The sequence below is a fragment of the Wickerhamomyces ciferrii genome, contig 00195 (genome assembly GCF_000313485.1).
Source record: "Wickerhamomyces ciferrii WGS project CAIF00000000 data, strain NRRL Y-1031 F-60-10, contig 00195, whole genome shotgun sequence".
Taxonomy (NCBI): Eukaryota; Fungi; Ascomycota; class Saccharomycetes; order Phaffomycetales; family Wickerhamomycetaceae; genus Hansenula; species Hansenula ciferrii.
Genome location: NW_011887545.1, coordinates 79353 through 101368, shown reverse-complemented (window position 1 = coordinate 101368; position 22016 = coordinate 79353). Strand labels below are relative to the sequence as shown.

Below are 22016 nucleotides of genomic sequence, written 5' to 3'. Positions count from 1 at the left end.
ACCGAAAATCATAGACAATGAAATCGCGAAACCCTTTTGTTCTTTCAAAATGTTTAAACTTTTCTGGTGATTCTTAAACAAGTTTTTAACAGTCAATTTTTAGACCAGAAGGACTTCAAATAAATGGTCAAATCAGGACAAAAAGGCTTCTACTTGTGGCTAGAGAGTGTCTATGATCTGTGCACTTGTCAAAGGGGTGCTCCATATTTGGCTGTTTATGTTTTTAGGATGATGGAAACTGATTAGGAATTGGCGCTGGTGGTTCATTGATTAAAGGCTTTTCAAAACACAAAACTTCTCGATAAGGGTATTGGATTAGGAGTAGTCTCAGATGGTAAGCTTAAGGTATCACTATCTTTAGTGGTTTATCTCAAACTTGATTCAAGTGATATCAAAAAGGTCTTCAAATTTAACCATTTTACTTTGTGTTGATTATTTGGATTCCATACATAGCGTGTGACTACTACTGATATTGATATTGTTATTTATCTGAAAATTATAGTGCTATTACTGCTTTTGGGCTTGATATATCCAAAAGGGTATTTATGATATCACGGTTCACTGGTGCTGAGTTGCTAGACATGTCTATGATATTTGAGAAGGAACGCGATATCAATTTATTACCAAGCCAGCATTGAAGCGTTACGCTAAATACATGTTTATTCGTTGATGAATTATATGTCTAAGTCTTTGGGCGTGTCAGTGTGAAGAATTAACAGTTATTGATATACAATGAATATCCAAACTCCAAACAACAACAAACATTTCCATGATGAGTTCTTGAAAAATTGGGTATAAATTGGATAGGAAATTCCCTAATCACATCTCAATTATTCATAAATTATTTTTAGTTAATCATCGATAATTCACTCGCTTACTTTTATCAATCGATATCAATAGATCATCATGAGATTATCTGGTATTTTTTTATCTGCATGCTCAATTTTGAGCTTGGTCAATGCTCAAAACTTTCAAAACTCATCAAGTACATCTAATGGTCCAATTTCCGCTGCTGCTGCTTCATCTGGTCAATTACAAGAAGATGCTACTACAGTTCCAGTTACAACCGTTGAAACTGCAATCGATCCAATTTCTTCAGAAGATGGTGCTTGTACTTATTCAAAATTAGGTGGTTCTTTCAACAATGGTAAAGCATGGACTGCTGCTTATGAAATTAAAGTTTCACCAGAAGATCGTTCAAACTTGAATAGTGAACGTATTTTCGAAATCACTTGGTATTTTGCTTTTGATGATCCTTTAGATGCTGCTACTTTCGAATTTGAAACTAATAGTGATTCTGCTGAAACCACTGATTTGGTTGCTAACGTTCAAGATGGTTCTTTCAAGGTTACTTTCCAATTCACAGTTCCATTCCGTGATCCTGAATACTGTGATTCATATTTCTTAGGTTTGTTCACAGTTGGTGATGATGATTATTACACAATTGTTGTCGGCGGCAAAGAACCACCAACTATTCAAGCTTCATTCAACTATCAACGTATTACATGGGAATGCTCTCAATTACTTGATTTCGCTGAAAACTGTGTTCCACCTGAAACTTCATCATCATCAGAATTGCCATCAAGCTCAGTTGTCTCTTCATCTTCAGAATTATCATCAAGTTCAGATGTCTCTTCATCATCAGAGATATCATCCAGCTCAGATATTTCATCTTCTGCATCACCATCAAGTTCTGATGCATCATCATCTTTCCCAGAATCATCATCTGCTCCAAGCTCATCAGACTCATCTGCCTCATCAGACTCATCCGACTCATTAGTTTCATCATCGGGATTCGCTAACTCAACAACTGGTGGTCCATTGACTTTAACTTCCACAAAAGAAGCCCAATCATCAACTGTTATTACTATCACCTCATGTGATGAAGATAAGTGTACCCAAGTTCCAGTTACTACTGGTGTCACTGTCACTCTTGTCACTAAAAATGATGTTGTTACCAGTTACACAACTTATTGTCCAATTACCACCACTGAAACTATTACTTCTTGTGAAGAAGAAAAATGTCAACCAACAGGTGCTCCAGCACAACCATCAGAAGCCCCAGAAGCTGTCACTACAACTTGTACTGAAGAAAAATGTCAACCAACAGGTTCAGAAGCTCCAGCTCCAGGTAACCCATCAGAAGCTCCAGAAGCCCCAGAAGATGCTACTGTGACTTATACTGAAGAAAAATGTCAACCAACAGGTTGAGCAGCCCCAGCTCCAGGTAATCCAACTGCCGCTTCAGCTTCTTCAGATGCACCAGATTCAGATTCTGGTAGCTCAGTTGCTCCAGCTCCAGGTGAAGGCTCTACAGGTACCGATTCTCAAGGTGAACCAACTGAAGCACCAACTGAAGCACCAGCTTCACAATCATCAGCTGCACCACAATCACCAGCTGTTACTACCTATGAAGGTTCTGGTATGATGCTTGCTGGTAATTGGGCTGTTTCATTATTTGCTGCTGTCTTTGCTTTTGCTTTATGAGTAAATTGGCTATATTGATATGAATTAAATTTTTTTGCATATTCTTCACCTTTTGTTATTAAGTTTAAAGTTTCAAAAACTTGAGTAAATTAATATAAATGGTTATCAATTTTTTAATTCTTATAATATTACCCATTTGTTGTTGTTGTTTCTTTCTTTGAAGATAATTGATTTATCTTTTACATTTGTTTCTATAATTTAAAGAACTTTTACACAAGTTCTTATTGTCATGATTATATATTATATCACTTCCATCCACGTTGAAGTGTCATTTTCGACATTTCTTGTTAACTCAATATACATATTGGCTCCTCAAAAGTATTCAAACGCGTAGTCCAAGATTTATAGTTTTGGGTTCGTATTTCAAACCAGTACTAGCTTTGCGCTAGCCATAATATGGAAAACATTATCGGTGCATTGAAAGAAGTTATGAGATCAAGTTACATTTGGATCATTAAACGGTTCAGCCATGTCCAATATTGTCAATTATTTAAGTAACTGGTTTGGAAAATGGCAAAAACAACTACTATAAATAAATACCTATATAAATATAAATTCCTATATAACCTAAATAGAAACACCATTATATATATTTCTTGAGATATGAAGAGCATACAAATCTATTGTAAACTCTTGAAAAAGTTGAACATTTAAAGCTAATTTGTCATATGTAAATGGGGCTTTCTGTTGTGAACGCAACCATTTATTAACTACTTCTTTAAGATCTTTCTCATTACCTCCTTCAAATATTTGTATTATTTCAATTTTTGGTAATTCAACAGATATCAACTTGGATCCCTTATTAATTGAATTTGAATATTGTTGATAAGATTTCCATAAATATTCAAAAATCAAACCAAATGGAGTGTTATCATCTTCACCAGTATCAGAGACAACAAAGTTAAAAATTCGACCGCCATGAGCAGTGGTAACATTTTTTATAAGTTGAATTAATGTTCTATTTGTTTCTTGACTATTTGTGAAAAATTTCAAAAGTGAAAATAATATATGAATTGGAAATAATTTTGAGGATGAAAATTGAATCCATGTTTGTTTAGCATTGCTATTATTTGGATCATGAATTAAATTTCTTGATAATAAAGATAATGATTCATCAAGTTTATCAATGATAATTTCATTATAATAAGAATCAGTGGTGATGATATTTCTAACTTTTGAGGAAAGATCAAATACATTACTAGAGCACTGAATAATTGGATCTGAAGTTGTTGAAAAAAAAGTTCTATCATCACTAAATGTATTTGATAATAAATTTAAAGACTTTGATTTTGTGAATGCATCAAATAATTTCAAAGTTGAAATCACAAGAACTGGATTATCATAAGTTTTAGCTAAATTAGTAATGAATAATTCCATAATTCTTGGTTCTTCCATATTATTAAAATCAAAATATTTTTCAACAAATTCATCAATAACATATTGTGATCCACTTTTAGGGGAAATCATTTTTCTGAAAGCATGTGATAATAAAAAAATTGTATTTAAATGGTTTGTTCCATCTTTAGTATAAGCTTCTAAAATAGGATCTATAAATCTTTTTTCAAAACAATTTAAAAATGCTGATTTAACAGAATCATGTGTAGAATATGCAATTATATCCAATATGAACAAGACAAAATCATCAAATTCATTGAAAGCCAGACTATTAGTCAATATATCATCAAAGTCATCTTGATGATTATCCAATAAAGATTCATTATAACTCAATTGATTAAATCCAGAAAGTAAGCCAGTACTAACAATTCCAGGAAATTCACTTGTTAAAAGCCAATTCTCTAAACTTTCAGAAAATCCAGTAGTTAAGACAATATGTAAAAGTATATCTCTTGAAACATCAAATGTATCTTGACCTGAAAATAAAAAATCTTTGGCTAATTCATACATGGGGAAACAATTAGGACCCAATTTATTTTTATAAAGTAAATATATCACATCAGGTTCATGAACTGAAATTTTCAACCATCCATCAACTAGTTTAGTCATTGTTAAAAAATATTGAGCCAATTTATAAACAAATGATGCTAGTAATTTAATTTTATTTAATGGTAATCTTTGATGTTTCAAATAATTGATAAGGAATACTCCTATATTTTTGGAAATCTTTTGGGTATCAGAATTAAATTCATTATTTAATTCATTATCTTCAGAATCATCATAAATTTTGGTAGTTTCACTTAAAAGACATTGAAATATTGCAATATGATCTTCAATAGCATCTAATGGGATACTTGATACTTCCAAGCGAGCCAAAAGACTTATAACATCATTGTCTAACAACACAAACACACGAGATTCATCCCTTGCAATGTAAAGATAAAGTTTATGCAACTTTTGTTTAAACGATGAATCTAAAAGCTTATGTTTCTAGAAAATGGCCGGGTTAGTAAAAAAAGAAATCATGTTAAATATTTGGAAAGGGAATTTATAAAACATATCACATCAAGCAATATGTAAAACAAAAACAAAAAGCCAAAAAAGGAATAAATCAAGGTTTCATAACACGAACCTGGATATAAAAATCTAAAAGATATAGTTTAAAAGATGATACAAATTGATCAAAATCCTTCATTCTTGAAAACACTTCTGATAGTTTAAACTTTGTAGATTCGTCATCTCTTGAAGTAGGTGTAGCACTGTTTGGTTCCTTGGATTTTGAAGACAATGGCCAAAAAGCCTGTATATAATCTTTAGATCTCTGAAGAGATGAAAGAGTGGACATTTCTCAAACCAAAATATTAAAATACCACAACAAACAACAAACAACAAATAACAAACCTCACTAATATAACACAACAAACGAGCAGGAACCCCTAGTTTAGCTCTGGAAAGCCGTACAAGTAAACAGTAAACAACCAGCACAAATCAGCACTAAATCAGACCCAATCCAGCCATCTCATTACCAAATGTTACCCTTCATTTCCCTGTTTGTTTGCCATTGTTTCAAAGTGATACATGTTTACAAATTTAATAAATTTACACAAAAACCCAAAACCCGAACTCCGATGACAGACACCCGCGAATTTTTGAGTACTACGCGAAATTTTGGCGTTTTTGGACAATGGAGAATATGAAACAGAGAAATCAGACAGGAATCAGGCAAGAACCATACATCAGAATACTTTCACGAGGGTTGGAAGACGCTTGAATCGTTGGATCTGATACAGAGTGCAGTGTGTTCTGGGCTATTTTGTGTTTGATCATTGTTTTCAATTAAAGTGTGTGTTTGAAGCATATTGTTATTGTTTCAGGAGTCATTGGGAAAAGAAGATATATAAAGAACTAGGTTTATCATTAGTTTCTGTTGAAGTTGCTTTTATTTTATTTGTGCCTGTGATATATATTTGACCTAATACATCATGAATAGAGCTACTTATCGAAATTATTATCCACATCAAGGAGATGGATCAGGAAGAAGAAATATGAATCAAAGGCAACATAGACAACAACAAAATCAGCAACAAAATTCACATCAAAATTCACATCAACATCAAAATCAACAATATAAAGATAGAAATACAAATTATTATCTTGAAAAACCTTCAATATATAACAATTTTGTTAATCCTACCAAGATATGGAATGATTCAGTTTCAACAAGTTCGCCAGTTACATTAGATGTTAATCATTCATATCCTCAAAGAAGATTTTCTCCTCAACCATCAATAAATCAATCTCAATCACAACCAACTCAACCTCAAACATTAATATCAAATCCATCTTTGCAATCAACTAGAAAACCAATGTCACCAAGAAATCAAACTTCACAACAACAACAACAATTATATTCAAATAAAAGATATAATGATAATGATTATTCAAATCATTATATACACACGGGGGAACAACCATCAAAATTTGTTCGTAATGTTAAAAATCCAGTTGAAGGATATCCAAAATTACAACGTCTTTTCCAATTAAAAGAACGTCAAACTCAAGCATATGCATGTACACCATTTGGATCAAGATGTGAAGTTGATAATATGGTTCCAACTTTAAAAAAATGGATCAATAAAGATCAATTAGTATTTGATGTTATTATGATTGGTTCATTAACTGAAAATCAATTTATTTATCCATTGTTAACTCAATTACCCTTGGAAAAATTATGTTCCAAACCTGGATTTTTATTTGTTTGGGCATCGGGACAAAAAATTAATGAATTAACAAGATTATTAAATAGTGATTCATGGGCCAAGAGATTTAGAAGATCTGAAGAATTAGTATTTGTTCCAGTTGATAAAAATTCACCATATTATCCCAACAAGGATTCTCAAGATGATGAATCATTATTTGAAAAAATGCAATGGCATTGTTGGATGTGTATTACTGGAACAGTGAGAAGATCAACAGATGGAAATTTAATTCATTGTAATGTTGATACAGATTTAAATATTGAAGATGAAGATTTAAATAATGAAGAAAATAAGAATTTAATTGTTCCAAATCATATTTATAAAGTTGCAGAAAATTTTAGTAGTGCAAATAGAAGATTACATATTATACCATCAAGATCAGGATATAATAATCCAGTTAGACCAAGACGTGGTTGGGTTATAATGAGTCCAGATATTATTTTAGATAATTTTGAACCAAAACGTTACAAGGATGAAATTTTAGAAATTGGTGTTAATGTACCACAAGATTCTGAAATTGAAAATTTAAGACCAAAAAGTCCAATACCAAGAAATTCAAATTTAAATCAAACTACAATGGCTCATTGAAATATATATATGATGTATAGCTAATAATGTTTAATTAATGATATCCAATATAATGCTATATGCAATTTTTAGTAAGATTTTAAAATATAATATATTTTATCTTTTTTTAAGATTATTTAAACCAATCTTTAATACCTTCAGCAATTGGAGTTAATAAACCTTTTTGCTTTGGAACATAATTAATTCTATGATAACTATTAATATTTTTTCTTAAAACAATTTGATAACAAGTTGCAGAACCTTGTCTTGAAATAATTGTTGAATGAGCCAAGAAAAATTCCCAAATTCTATACCATCTAATACCATATTTATTAACAACTTTATCTTTATTTGAAATCCAATTTCTATACCATCTCCAAATTGTTGCAGAATAATGAACACCAATATTATCAATTGAAACAACTTCAAATCCTGTACCTTCTAATTTTGAAACAACAAAATCTAATGGAGTTGAAGCATCAGCACCTGGGAAAATATATTGATTCATTAAAGTTAACCCCCATTCTAAATCTTCAAATTGCCAAAATTTTCTTAAACCTGCATATTGTAAGAAGAAAATACCATCATCATTTAACATATCATAAACTTGTTGTAAGAAAGAACCAAATTTTCTAACACCAACATGTTCAGCCATTTCTAAACATGTGATTTTATCATAACCACCAACTGGAACTGGAGTATCTCTATAATCTCTACACAAGATTTCAGATTGTTCAGATGAAATACCTTGTAATGCTAATTTTTCATTACCCCATTTAGTTTGATTTCTACCAAGTGTAATACCTGTAACACGAGCACCATATTCTTTTGAAGCAAAAGTAGCTAAAGTACCCCAACCACAACCAAGATCTAACAAAGATTCACCTTTTTGTAAATCAATTTTATCACAAACAATTTTTAATTTATTATCTTGTAATTCTTCTAAAGATTCTTCACGAGTAATATCAGAAATAACACCAGAGGTATAAATCATTCTTGAACCTAAAAACCAAGTATAGAAATCATCACCACGATCATAATGATCACGAACTTGTTCTTCATCTTGAGATCTTGTATGTAAAATAACTTCAGGAATCATACCAAAGAGGAAATATTTAAATAAGCCTAAAGTAAATCTAAAACTAACCCAATCATGTCTATATTCCAATGTATCTAAAGCATCACCTTTAAAACTAACTTTACCATCAAAATATAATTCATGGAAAGTTTCATATGGAATTTTATTATCACCTGAATATTTTTTAGCTAATTCATCATCATGAAATTCTAAATAATATTCAACACCTTTACCCGGGTAGGCAACTTTTTCATTTAATCTAGCACCATAAGTCGAGGTAAAAGTCCAATAAGCCATCAAGATTGGTAATACTAATAAAATTGTGAAAAATAACCAAGTTTTAAAACCACCACCTAATTTATATTTAATATAATATGGAATACCAATGATGAATGATAAAACTAGGATGTTTGAGAAGGCTTTAGTACCAGGACCATCAGCTGGTAATGGAGCATTTTTGATAGCAGGGGACTGTATTGTATTGTTAGTAATTGATCAAATAACATCAAATGAAATAACATCACATAGATCAAGATCAAGATCTCGATCTAAATCATACATACATCAGAAGTTAAGACACCACATTTATCAGAAGCAGGAGGTTGAGGCTCAGCTTTTGGAGTTGGTTTGAACTCGTGACCTAAGAATGCCATTTTGTTCAATTCAATTGATGAATAACTAAGTCTTTTCAACTAAAGAATGTGAAGAAGAAAGTATAGTATTTTTGAACTCGTGGACACTTTTTCCAATTTTAACGTCGACATAAAAAAATAAAAGCGCGAATGAAAAGTTGAAAAGTTGAAAAACGCGATTTATTAAAGAATTCAAGATTTTATAGGCAGTGTTACCAGTGTTATCGTATAAGTAATGAGTTATTGTGTATTTTGTGTATATTGAGTAGTTCTAAGCCAGTGCATTGTAATTGTTGAGTCTTGTTTACTATGTTTACTATGTTTTCCCATGTTGATTGGATTCTTGTGAAGTTACGGTTATAAAGGGTCCAATCAATCATAAATCATAAAGCAGGTACAAGAATGAATAAACAGTGAACAGTGAACAACAAAGAACAACAGATCAATTGAACTTATGACTGTACTATCCATATTCTATTCATTGACTATACAATTATACAAGTAGTAACCAATACATTGCACTACTAGTAACTATGTACTCTATTCAATCATTCTTTGTATATTAAATCATCGTATAGTAAAACATTCATCTATAGTAAACATCGTATAATAAAATAGAAATAAATATATCTGATTACATAGCTGCTTACATCATCAATAATAATTGTTACCCTCTCTTTATTAAATTACATAAGCATTACATAAGCATTACATAATATTTGGTAAACACAGCACTGCAGATGATTATAATTTTTTTTTTTATATATGAGATGAGCTTTAAACTTAGTATTAAACATTATTATATCATTATCAACAGAAAGTTATCATGGGTAAAGGTGGTGCTCAAAAGAAAAACGCTAAAGGGCGTTTAGATCGTTACTACTACTTGGCCAAAGAAAAGGGTTATAGAGCTCGTTCTTCTTTTAAAATTATTCAAATTAATGAAAAATATGGTCATTTCTTAGAACGTTCAAAAGTTGTTATTGATCTTTGTGCTGCTCCTGGTTCTTGGTGTCAAGTTGCTTCAAAATTATGTCCTGTTAATTCAATGATTATTGGTGTGGATATTGTTCCAATAAAACCTATGCCAAATTGTATTACTTTCCAATCTGATATTACTACAGAAGATTGTAGATCAAGATTAAGAGGTTATATGAAAACTTGGAAAGCTGATACTGTGTTACATGATGGTGCTCCAAATGTTGGTCTTGGTTGGGTTCAAGATGCTTTTACTCAATCTCAATTAACTTTACAAGCTTTAAAATTAGCTGTAGAAAATTTATCAATTGGTGGTACTTTTGTTACAAAAATTTTTAGATCAAAAGATTATAATAAATTAATGTGGGTTTTCCAACAATTATTTGAAAAAGTCGAGGCAACTAAGCCTCCTGCTTCAAGAAATGTTTCTGCTGAAATTTTTGTTGTTTGTAAAAATTTTAAAGCTCCAAAAAAATTAGATCCAAGATTATTAGACCCTAAAGAAGTTTTTGAAGAATTAGCTGATGGTCCAGCAAATAATGAAGCTAAAGTTTTCAATCCAGAAGTTAAAAAAAGAAAAAGAGAAGGTTATGAAGAAGGTGATTATTTACAATTCAAATCTTTACCAATTATGGAATTTATTAAAGATGAAAATCCAATTGATATCCTGGGTGAAACTTCAACTTTCCAAATTGATGATGAAGATCCAGATTGGAAATTAGTTAAAAAATTAAAACAAACTTCGGGTGAATTATTAGAATGTTTTAAAGATTTAAAAGTTTTGGGTAAAAAAGATTTTAGAATGATTTTAAGATGGAGAAAAATTGCAAGAAAATTATTAGATTTAGATAAAGATGATGAACCTGTTACCGTCGAGGTGGAACCATTAAATGAAGATGAACAAATTGATAAAGAATTAGATCAGGTCCGTTCAAAACAAATTACAAAACAAAAAAGAGAAAAACGTAAACAAAATGAAATGAAACAAAAAGAAATTGTTCGTATGCAAATGAATATGTTAACTCCTAAAGATATTGGTATTGAGGCTGCATCATTAGGTGCAGATTCCCTTTTTAATTTGAAAACTGCAGAGAAAACTGGTCAATTAAATGATTTATCCAAGGGTAAAAGAAGAATGATTTTTGATCAAAATGAAATTTATCAAGGTAATGAATTTGCATTTGGTTCTGATGATGAAAAAATGATTGGTTCAGAAGATGAAGTTGATGAATTAGAAGCTCAATTAGATAATATGTATGCTGCTTACCAAGAAAGAAGATCTGAAAGAGATGCTAAATATAGAGCTAAAATGGCAAGAGGTGATGAAGATGATTCTAAATGGGATGGTATTAAAGATGATCAAAATTCTGATGATGAAGAACAACAAACAAGAGATCCAAAAGATTATGAAGATGAATTAAGTGATGAAGAATTAAGTGATGAAGATGATGATCAACATATTAATTCATTAATTACCAAGTTGAAAAATGAAAATAAAAATGGTAAATTAAGTAATAAAGCTGATTTATTATTTAGTAATTCAATTTTTGATGGTGTTGAATCTGAAATTTCCAAACCACAACAACATGTAAAACAAGATGAAATTATTAATAAAGGAACTTCATCAAAATCAGGTTCAACAACTGCAAGTATCGAATCAGATTCATCATCAGATTATTCAGATTCAGATTCAGATTTTGAAGTTGTTCATCGTGATCAAGATGATGAAGATTTAAATGAATCAGATGATGAATCAGATGATGATGTTAATTTAAGAAATCATCAAAAATCTGTTGATTTAGCCACTGCTCAAGCAATGACATTAGCTCATCAAATTGCCCTTGGTCAAAGAACAAAACATGATTTAATTGATGATGGGTTTAATAGATATGCCTTTAGAGATCAAGAAAATTTACCAGATTGGTTTGTTGATGAAGAAAAAAAACATTCCAAGATTAGTAAACCAATTACCAAGGAAGCTGCATTAGCTATAAAAGAAAAAATGAAACAATTAAATGCAAGACCAATTAAAAAAGTTGCAGAAGCCAAAGGACGTAAAAAGATGAGAGCTTTAGCAAGATTAGAAAAATTAAAAAAGAAATCTGATATAATTAATGAAGATTCTGATAAATCTGAAAAAGATAAAGCTGAAGAAATTTCCAAACTAATGAGAAAATTATCTAAAAAACCCAAGAGTACAAAACCACAAGTTACTTATGTTTTTGCAAAAGGTAGTAATAAAGGTCTTGGAGGTAGACCAAAAGGTATTAAAGGTAAATATAGAATGGTTGATGGTGTTATGAAGAATGAACAAAGAGCATTACGTCGTATTGCTAAGAAACATAGAAAGTAATAAACCTGGGGACCTTCTTTTGTATATTATAGTTTTATAAATGTAATAAATTTGCATTTTTTAATAAAGCAGGGATGTAGTATAGCTAGTTATTGTGAGGATCCTATTTCTTCTTTTTGATATTAATTTTTTTAGCTTTTTTATTAGTTTTTGATGAACCAGTATTAAAAATCTTGTATAATAACCAACCAGTACCAATCAAAACAATAAATAAAGTAATCAATTGAGTTTTCAAATAATCCAATATAGATAAATTTGGAATATTAATTTGTAAATCCTGGTTAGAATCATGATCTAAATGATAAAAAACAGTATCTTTAGTGAAGAATGAATCAATACCTAATAAAGAATCATCAAATGGATTTAATTCAACATGTTCCGGATCTGATAGAATTAAAGAATCACAAGCATAAAAAAAATCAGGTTTATTGAATTGAACAATAGGGTTTGTGAATGGATCTAAATATCTTGAATGATAAATTAATTCTAAATCATTTGTATGATTTTTTATTTCAAATAATTGTAATGAACCAAATTTTTTAATTTTCCATAGGGGTAATTCTAAATCAGATTCACCCCAATGACCTAATAATTGTAATGAATTTGAATTAAATTGATATTTATCAAAGAATAAATGGGATGGTAATAAAGTTGATATATATAATTTACAATGGTCTTGGTCAACCGATGGTGGGATGTATTGGAACTTTATAACAGGATGTAATCCAATTGGTTCAGATAAAGAAATTGATGTGTTGGAACTTGGTATAAATTTATGACGAGGTTTTAAATAAATTAAAGTTTTAGTTGGTGGTAAATAATTTTCATTGATTGGTGAAAGAATAGTTCTTAAACCTGATAACTCTAAATCTTCCAAGTCCTGGGATTGTGGTTTTAATATAGCAATTTCTTTTTGAAATTGGGATTTATTAATAGTGGTTATTGAATTTGTTGATGGAATTGAAATCCATTGAATTTTTAAGATTGGATTTGATGAATCATATGAAATTTCTAAATCTTGGATTTGATCAATGATATCTAATTCATTATTAAATGTTTCCAAGAATTGTGTAATAATTGTTGAATTAAGTTCCAATTCACTTGAAGATTTATGATATGTTAATGAAGTTGCAGTTAAAACAAAATTTTCATGATTAAATTTTGATCCTTTGGGGTTAAAATTTGTTGAAAGATAATTCCCCCATTGATCTAATGATTCATTAAGACCATATGGAGATTTTGGTAATAATTGTAAAGTCAATCCATTTGGATGGAAATTTTGGAAAATTGATGAAGATTCCAGGTTTGATGATTTTAAAGTAAATTTAAATTGATCATAATTTGATAATAGTTTGGATAATTGTGGACTTATGTCACTAGGGTCTAAAGTTAATCTATCTTGTCTTTGATACCAAATTGAATTTGGAATTGAAATTGAATTTTCAGTGAATTCCAATCCATTTGTATCAATTGAATCTTGATCTATAACATTTGAAAGTAAAGTGATTCTTTGTTTCATGATAACCTTGTATTGTATTATGGTGTTAATTGAATATATTCAGCAGTGTCAACACGTATCCCTTTTATACTTTCTCCCTTGTGTATTTGTTGATCATTTGTTGAGAAATTGGTTCTTCAACTGTGTTTCTCTTGTTTATAACGGGACATAATCTATATTGATTATGTAATCATTTAGTCATGTGGATATAGATTATGTAATACAGTAGTGAGTGATTACATAATCATTTAAATCAAAAAATCAAATGTAGTATATTAGAATGAATGAAAACACAGAGAATCAGTTATATGGTACAAAGCATGTTGGGATATAACCACTGGCCATTAGTATACCAGTAAAGTATTAGCTTATATATTTGAAATGTATATATAACCGTTAATCATTGATTGATGATATTACTGATTGTTTGATTGTCTGATACATAGTTCATTGATGATTCCATCTCTTGAAACTTCTTTAACTTTCAATTGCATTTTATCAATCTCAAAAAAGGTATGACATATTTCCTAATCCAGTAACACTTGGTTTTACGCGTCGTTAATTATTTGCAATTTTTATTATTTACGTGTTCTTCTCGTGTTTCTGGATTACCGGATTGAGAAATACTTCCTAATAAGGTAATGTAAAACTTTTTTGCATTAAAGTTGATGTAAAAAGCTAACATTTTAATTTTGATTTGCGTATACTAAACATAATTTCAAACGTAGTTTTAAACACTTTTATACCAATTAATTAGACACTTTAAGAACAGTTTAAACCTGTTTGGGAAAGATCTCTGGAGTACAAGTATAATAGATTATGGATGTGGAATAAATGATCTATAGTTAGTTAAATAACTTACTACTTTGACAATTGAAATTAGTTGGAAGTTGTATCGTAAATCACAACGTCCTTAGCATAGTACAACTTATATAACTCGTACAGACAAAGTACCAGCATGTTCCTGAATAGAATGAGCTCATGCTCATGCCTCAATGCCCATCACTTAAACCGGATGAAAATTGAAATAACTAGTATAATTTATAACTAAAAGAATTATTGTATTGCCCCATTAAGATCTTACATAACTAATTATATATATGCACAATTCTGGGTAATTGAGATCCTGGGTTCTAGACATGGTAAACCAGTGAGCAAACATCACCATATAGTATAATCAACCCTGTAGAATACACTGACACTATCAAAACAAGTGATATCCTATGTTCTCATTGTGTTATACTCCCTTTCCATCATTGTTTAGGGTGACACCTCGGATCTTATATTAAAATCCTGCAAATTTGCAAATCTCAACTCCTGCAAAAAAGTTTAAATTTCGGTTTTTCCTTCTTTGTTATTTCAGTTGTGAAAATGCAAAAAATTAAAATCTTTGAAAAACCGAATGAAATCAATTTTAAACAATATCAACAAATTCTTTTAACAAACTTATCAAACTCATACAAATTAAACTCATTTCAAAAAGAGTACTGGCTGACTCACTGACACGGTGGTAACTGAACTGCATATACTTGATCCATTCCCTTCCTATTTGCTACCAGGTTTCTTTTCTGATTTGCCGCTGGTGTTTGTTTTGAGATTAGTATATCATTACCATTCTTGAAGAACCCTTTGAATATAAAAAGGTTGAAATTTAGTTGAGAAAAAGGCTGCAAAAGCAGAATAAACATCATCTCTTGAAGTACATCATTATCCATTCATTTGATTCAATATTATCCATTCTTTTTATCAAAATTATCATTCCATATTTTCTATATTTATCATTTTGATTATTCATTATTCAAATTTATATTTTAGAACTATTATTGGAATTACTATTAATAAATTACAAGATTGATACTATTATCATTTGCATATCAAAGAAAAATAACACAAACATTCATTAATTCCATTCATATTTCATTGTTTATTGTCATCTTTTTCATCCCGGTCATTCCATCATTCCATAATACCCATTTTGCATAATCATTATTTAAATCAAACTTTCACAATGTTATCAACTGCTCAACAACCACATAGAAGAGGTCATCGTCACAAGAGATCTGCTGCTATTAGTGGTGATTTTGATTCTATTGGTATGGATTTTTTCAAATCTCCTCCTTCAAATACTATAATTCAAGATAATAAAGAAATTGAAATTAATTCTTTACCAAAAGATTATAGTTTCGGTTCGAAAAGATTTAATCAACCTCAACCTCCTTCTTTAGTTATAACTGATGAAAATAATCAAATTGAAAAGGCAAATCAATCAAATACATCAAGAAATACATCAAACACATCAAATACAAATTCTTCATCATCTCCCATGAAAAAACATACAAGACTAAATTCTTGGGCTCATTCTTTAATGAAAAAAGATGAACCAAAACAACCACAACAATCACAACAACAACAACAAACTTATCAATCTCCTTCACCAAATGATTCTTATAAATCAAATCAATTCATTTATGGACCTGCTCCAACTTCAAATTCTCAATATTATGATATCCCAGAAGCTATAATTGATCTTGATAAAGCTCAAGAATTAATTTATGATCCAAATAATATTAATTCAATTCCAAGAAAAAAATTTTTACATAGAAGAACTGAATCTGCTCCTGAATTAGAAGATTTTTTAAAATTTAAAGTTTTCTCTAATGATCAAAATAATCAATTAAATAAAAATAATGACTTTATGAATAATGATAATAATAATAATAACAATACATTGACTACCAATAACAATAAAAACTCTAAGAACAGTGCAATTTTTGAAGAAGATGAAGAAGATGAAGATGAAGATATAATTAGTTCAACTTCTTCAGGTTTAGATTCAAATTTAACAAATTTACCAAAAAATGAATCAACACATTCTTTAAATTCAAATAATTCTTTAAATTTTAAATTACAAAGTCCTGCTACAATGAATTCAAACTCAAATTCAATTTTTAATACTCCAACTTCAATTAAAACAAATCAACAACAACAACAACAACAAACTACTGCACGTCGTGGTGGGGCAAATGCTGCAAGATATCAATCATATTATAAAAATTCATTAGCTTTATCAAATGCTTTAAAATCTTCAGAATCTTTATCACAAATAACTGGAAGTACAAATGGAACTGGTGCTCAAAGTTTAAATAATAAATCTTCAATTTCAAGTTTTGGTCAAAATTCTTCTTTATATAAAAATCAACATTTATCATCAGCTTCTTCTTCTATAACATCATCATCTGCTTTAAATTCTCCTTCAAGATTTAAATTTGAATCAAAAGTTTATGATATGCCTGATAAAGAAGATGAAAGACATACATTTAATCAATCATCTACATCATCATCTACATCACGTCCACAAGCATCAAGTACAAATATTTCATCACCAATAAGTTCATCATCAATAACATCACCAACAAAACCTTCAAGACAAATTTATATTCATAAAAAATCAAATTCTTTATTAAATTCAATAAATTTTAAAATTCGTCGAAATTCAAATAATTCATTAAATTCAAATTTATTATCATCAATTTCAAAATCTTCAACAAGTTTACAAAATGAAGAAAATAATGAACAAGATCAAGATGAAGAAATTGGTGATAAAACTTTAACACCACAATTTAATTTTGGTGAACCAGGTCCTGAATTAGATTTAATTACAATGACACCAAAAATTAATAAAATAAATAAAAATTCATCTCCTGATTTAAATAATTATCAGGATTTCGAAATCACACCAAAATCAATTAAATCTGATGCAATTCAAGAAACTCCAAAAAGAACAAATCATAAAAAATTTTTCAATTGGTTGAAAAAATAAAGTTTTCAATCTTTTATACATATACAACATATTTCAATTTAACAATCATTTATTATTTCATATAATTCATCATTTAAATACAAAGATTTGATGTTGATTTCATTCCAATAGCTCAAAATTTCTAAAAAATATAACATTTTATATCATTTCATATCAAAAATATTGTCATTTTTTCTTTTGTCATTTGATCATTCATTTAAAAACCATCATTTATCATTAATCATTCATTAAGCAATTAAAAAAAAAGAATCAGGACGTTTTTGTTTTTTGTTTTTTTGTTTTGTTTCATGTTTTAAAACACTTCATTTAATTGGTTTTTATTCAATCATGTCATATCATATTATATTCATTTATGTTTTTTTATCGCTTCAAGAATTTTAGTCATTTATTAACTTATTTTATATTTTTGGTTTTAGTCATTTACAATTTGATGATGGTTTCTTTTGTTTCTGTATATACTTTTATTAATTTATATATTTACGAGATGTATTAAAAACATGGTTGTAGAGATAATGAACTATTTACTGCAGCTATAGTACTGACGTAAGAATAGCATGTTGAATTGAATAAGTGATTCATGAGTGAAATTTGCTGAGTGATTTTTAGTACTAGCAAATTGTCGGCACTGATTTTGATGCGAATATTTGTTTTAAATTCATTGATTACATTATGAGCATACGCATTCATCAACGAGTGAATAGCTAACTAATGACATACGCTGAAGTATGGAGCTCATACTTATCCAGTGATTGGTTTTTCTCATGTCTAGTCCAGTTTGTTCACCGTGAGTATAATACATCTCATTTTTAAGAGCATTGAATAATTCTCATGTTGCCAAATACTGGAATAAACATAAAGGCCGCAAATATCAATTCTGATGAACAGAAAATAGGATATATTTAAAACTTCCTGCTGAATTTATTCATTTTTATATTTCATTGCAGGATATGAATTACCAGCTTGGCTTTTAAATCAACACATAGTTATATTCAAAATGAGATTATCATATTTTCAAAATTCCTTAACAATGATTACATTGATTCTATTAATATTAGCAGGACTTGCTCAAACACTTCCAATACCAACTACTGTGATTCAAGACTATAAAATCATATGTAATTCTGCAAATAATACATTAATTTATCAACATATTAATGGTACAATGCCAGATTCAAATGATCCATTATATCCACCAATTGGATCATGTGCTGTGAAATCACTTGTTATAAAAAAAGATACTCCAAAGACAAAAGCTAAATATAAAGAGGATGAAGCACGACAGAGACATCTTCTCTATATAGTGCTAATATTTGTGTTTTTGTTTGTTTATATTTTTTTCAGTGTTCATGGTGTTCGTCGTTTACCTAAAAAAAGAGAAGAATATGAAAATTGTGCAAATTCTATAAAAGCTGATGGTGAACTTAAACAACAGAGTAAAGCTTACATAGGGTTGAGAGTTTTCTTTAGTAAGAAATCACTTATTTATCATCTTTTGTTAACATTTTGTTCATTGTAAGTATACATGTTTGAATTACTTATTGATATAAATTAGTACTAACATACAATATTTTATAGACTTTTATTATTTAATTATATTGGGAAATACTTGAATAAATTCTTGACTATAATATTTAGTCCATTGGGGAATGCATTGAAAAAGATGTATTCATCAAAAGTTTATCCAAAATTAATTGATAGGGGAGCTGAAATAGTTATTTCTACACCAAATGGGAATAGTTCATTCACAAGAGAAAAATATATAGAAGTGAAAAATCCAAGGAAAATTGTTACAAGATCAGATATTGATAATTATGAATTTAATGAAGAAAGATTAAAAGAAGCTGGGAAAGCTTTTAATTTACCTTCAGAAGGACAATATATCTTTGTATCATATAGAGATTTAAAATCTACAGATTTGAAGAAGTTAGAAATATCCCAAGAAGAAAAATCATGTTTACTTTGTCTTGATGAATATTTGGAGACAGATTTTGTTGTTGTATTACCATGTAAACATTTATGTCATTATGTATGTTTAGATAATGTTGGAACTAAAGAAGAAGCTGAAACAGATCAAAGCTCTGAAGATAAGGATTCAATTTGTCAAACATCTATAACGAGATGTCCATCATGTGAATTGAATTTGGTAAGACATTGTGAATATTATAAACAGAAAAAATTGAGTCAAAGGAAAGTTCCATTTGATAATGAGCATTAATCTCTTCTATATAGAAGCTAAACTTGTTGTATAGTGTATTGAAATATTAATATAACACTCAACTTAATGTAAGGTATATACCCCTTTGTTCGGAGCACGATTTTGACACAATTTCTATTTAAACATCTCAACTTTGTGCTCATGAAATGGATTGAGAAGACTTTGAAAATAATCACTCATGACAGGGAAAAATATGTTATAAATGAAATATTTTATCCTTTTCAACTCTTTCACTTTTCACTTGAAGATGTATAGGAACCCATAAAAATTGATTAAAGATAAATGCAGTTTCCATCATTGATACAATCATTCTTAGTATTAAATGGGCTTTTAGCAGTTTCATACCTTAATTTAGGTACTGTTAATGCTTTACCTATACCCATGGCTTTATATAATAACTATGCTTATCCTGCTATGACTTCAAATGAGAATCTTGTTTACTATTTAGATGCATGTAAATCCAATGGTACAAATCCAGAACAATTAAGATCAAAAATTGGTGATGATGGAGTTTTCTATTCTGATCCAAATTCAACATTATGTTTGTATAAAAAACCAACAAGAACGAATTGGAGGGATGATAGTACAAAAGCACAGGGATCAATAAGTGTGAATCAAGATGATGATGATGATGAGTCTTCATCACCAGAAGATCATGAGGGATTGATGATTTGGGTTTGGTGTGCAATACTTTTGGGATTTTTTACAATTACCTTTATAGTTATTTTTGAAGATCTTCCTGATCAAATAAAGAATTTTCAAAGAGTGGTATCAATGATTAAAAGAGATGGTGAGGTTAGAGAACAATCTAAAGCTAGAATATATCTGAGAACTATCTGTACATGGAAGTTTTGGGGGTTAGCAATTTTATTATTTTTTTATGCACCGTAAGTATAGTGTACATTGAAGATAAGCTAAGTACTAACTGCTGATATAGAGTTGGTGTACCTTGTCATTTGGGATATCTTGCATGGAAACAAATTGTAAAATTATGGGGGAGAATATTTCATCCAGTACAACAAGATCAAACAACTGATATTGAATTAGTTGAAAATGAAAAAGGTGAAATAGTAGTTACAAGAACACAAATAAATAACTATAAATTTTTGGTAGAAGAGTTGGTGAAAACTGCTCAGTTATTCATGATACCCACAAAAGATCAATATACTTTTCAATCTCATAAAGATTTGATTCAAAGTGAAAATAAATTATTGAAAGGTCAAGCTTCATGTCCAATTTGTATTGAAGAGTATAAAGATTCAGATTTTTTGATTATTTTACCATGTGAACATACTTTCCATTATATCTGTATGGATGAGATGAGGAAATCAAATATTGAAACTTTGAATAGTCCAAGATCTCGAACAGTACCTAGTGATAAATTATTGTTGAGATGTCCAACATGTAAATTAAATCTTATTAGATTTCACCAGTATTTAGTTAAGCATAAATTGGACCCGGCAAATGTGAAGTTTGATAATAAGAATTGAATGAAAAGCCTGTTATATGATAAATTTCACCTATATTCGTAGATTTTAAGTAAAATTGTTGATAAAATTGATAAAAAGTCTATACTCTCTGTCATTTCCACCCGTGACAACTATCCCGCGAAAACATTTTTTTTTCTAAATTTCCGCGAATTATTTTTAAAGCCAATAAAATTCGTGGAAAATCAGATTTGTTAAAATGGGAAAAAAACTAAATTTGCTTAAAGCGAAATTCAATAAAACATCAACAAAACACTTTTAAAAAGGATATCATAGAACATTAATCATGTCTTCCTTCACTTCTATTGTCAAAGCATCAGATTTCATCTTAAGTACTCCAATTTTAAAATCTGTCTTTGTTCCAGCTTCAAAATTCTTCTGTGATTATGCTGGTTATAGACAAATTGGTTTAAAATTAGATGATTTAATACATGAAGAAACTCCAATTGTTCAAAAAGCTTTAACAAGATTACCAAAACATGAAAGTTATGCTAGAAATTTCAGAACTTTAACTGCTGCTCAATGTGGTATTACTCATCATTTATTACCAGCTAAAGATCAAGTTAAACCTGAAGAAGATAAACCATATTTATTACCATATTTGTTAGAAATTGAAGCTGAAGCTTTTGAAAGAGATGAATTAGATAACATTAAAGTTAACTAAATAAGGACAAGACAAAACAAATTAGAAAAAAAGAATTAAAATCAAATCAAAACATTATAAATTAAATTATAAATAATATTCAC

At 29.2% G+C, this 22016-nt stretch overlaps 10 protein-coding genes across 10 annotated transcripts; 7 read left to right on the top strand and 3 right to left on the bottom strand.

Annotated features, from left to right (window-relative positions):
• Positions 1-906: 906 nt before the first annotated feature.
• BN7_5000 (Histone-lysine N-methyltransferase) lies at positions 907-2487 on the top strand (the record flags this gene model as incomplete). Its single annotated transcript, XM_011274468.1, has 2 exons — positions 907-2131; positions 2216-2487. 2 exons carry the CDS (start codon positions 907-909, stop codon positions 2485-2487), a joined length of 1497 nt encoding a protein of 498 aa, XP_011272770.1.
• Positions 2488-3054: 567 nt separating this feature from the next.
• BN7_4999 (uncharacterized protein) lies at positions 3055-5227 on the bottom strand (the record flags this gene model as incomplete). Its single annotated transcript, XM_011274467.1, has 2 exons — positions 3055-4872; positions 5057-5227. 2 exons carry the CDS (start codon positions 5225-5227, stop codon positions 3055-3057), a joined length of 1989 nt encoding a protein of 662 aa, XP_011272769.1.
• A 637-nt stretch (positions 5228-5864) lies between these two features.
• On the top strand, positions 5865-7229 carry KAR4 (Kar4p; the record flags this gene model as incomplete). Its single annotated transcript, XM_011274466.1, has 1 exon — positions 5865-7229. The coding sequence occupies one exon, from the start codon at positions 5865-5867 to the stop codon at positions 7227-7229; it is 1365 nt and encodes a 454-aa protein (XP_011272768.1).
• A 112-nt stretch (positions 7230-7341) lies between these two features.
• Positions 7342-8939, bottom strand: METR (putative sphingolipid C9-methyltransferase; the record flags this gene model as incomplete). Its single annotated transcript, XM_011274465.1, has 2 exons — positions 7342-8757; positions 8850-8939. The coding sequence occupies 2 exons, from the start codon at positions 8937-8939 to the stop codon at positions 7342-7344; spliced, it is 1506 nt and encodes a 501-aa protein (XP_011272767.1).
• An 805-nt stretch (positions 8940-9744) lies between these two features.
• SPB1 (27S pre-rRNA (guanosine2922-2'-O)-methyltransferase) lies at positions 9745-12249 on the top strand (the record flags this gene model as incomplete). The annotated part of the gene is made up of 1 exon (XM_011274464.1): positions 9745-12249. One exon carries the CDS (start codon positions 9745-9747, stop codon positions 12247-12249), a length of 2505 nt encoding a protein of 834 aa, XP_011272766.1.
• Positions 12250-12352: 103 nt separating this feature from the next.
• PBN1 (Pbn1p) lies at positions 12353-13768 on the bottom strand (the record flags this gene model as incomplete). The annotated part of the gene is made up of 1 exon (XM_011274463.1): positions 12353-13768. The coding sequence occupies one exon, from the start codon at positions 13766-13768 to the stop codon at positions 12353-12355; it is 1416 nt and encodes a 471-aa protein (XP_011272765.1).
• A 1987-nt stretch (positions 13769-15755) lies between these two features.
• Positions 15756-17567, top strand: BN7_4994 (uncharacterized protein; the record flags this gene model as incomplete). Its single annotated transcript, XM_011274462.1, has 1 exon — positions 15756-17567. One exon carries the CDS (start codon positions 15756-15758, stop codon positions 17565-17567), a length of 1812 nt encoding a protein of 603 aa, XP_011272764.1.
• A 994-nt stretch (positions 17568-18561) lies between these two features.
• On the top strand, positions 18562-19782 carry BN7_4993 (RING finger protein; the record flags this gene model as incomplete). The annotated part of the gene is made up of 2 exons (XM_011274461.1): positions 18562-19000; positions 19280-19782. 2 exons carry the CDS (start codon positions 18562-18564, stop codon positions 19780-19782), a joined length of 942 nt encoding a protein of 313 aa, XP_011272763.1.
• A 282-nt stretch (positions 19783-20064) lies between these two features.
• On the top strand, positions 20065-21272 carry BN7_4992 (uncharacterized protein; the record flags this gene model as incomplete). The annotated part of the gene is made up of 2 exons (XM_011274460.1): positions 20065-20620; positions 20722-21272. 2 exons carry the CDS (start codon positions 20065-20067, stop codon positions 21270-21272), a joined length of 1107 nt encoding a protein of 368 aa, XP_011272762.1.
• Positions 21273-21555: 283 nt separating this feature from the next.
• On the top strand, positions 21556-21933 carry QCR7 (ubiquinol--cytochrome-c reductase subunit 7; the record flags this gene model as incomplete). The annotated part of the gene is made up of 1 exon (XM_011274459.1): positions 21556-21933. One exon carries the CDS (start codon positions 21556-21558, stop codon positions 21931-21933), a length of 378 nt encoding a protein of 125 aa, XP_011272761.1.
• Positions 21934-22016: the final 83 nt, after the last annotated feature.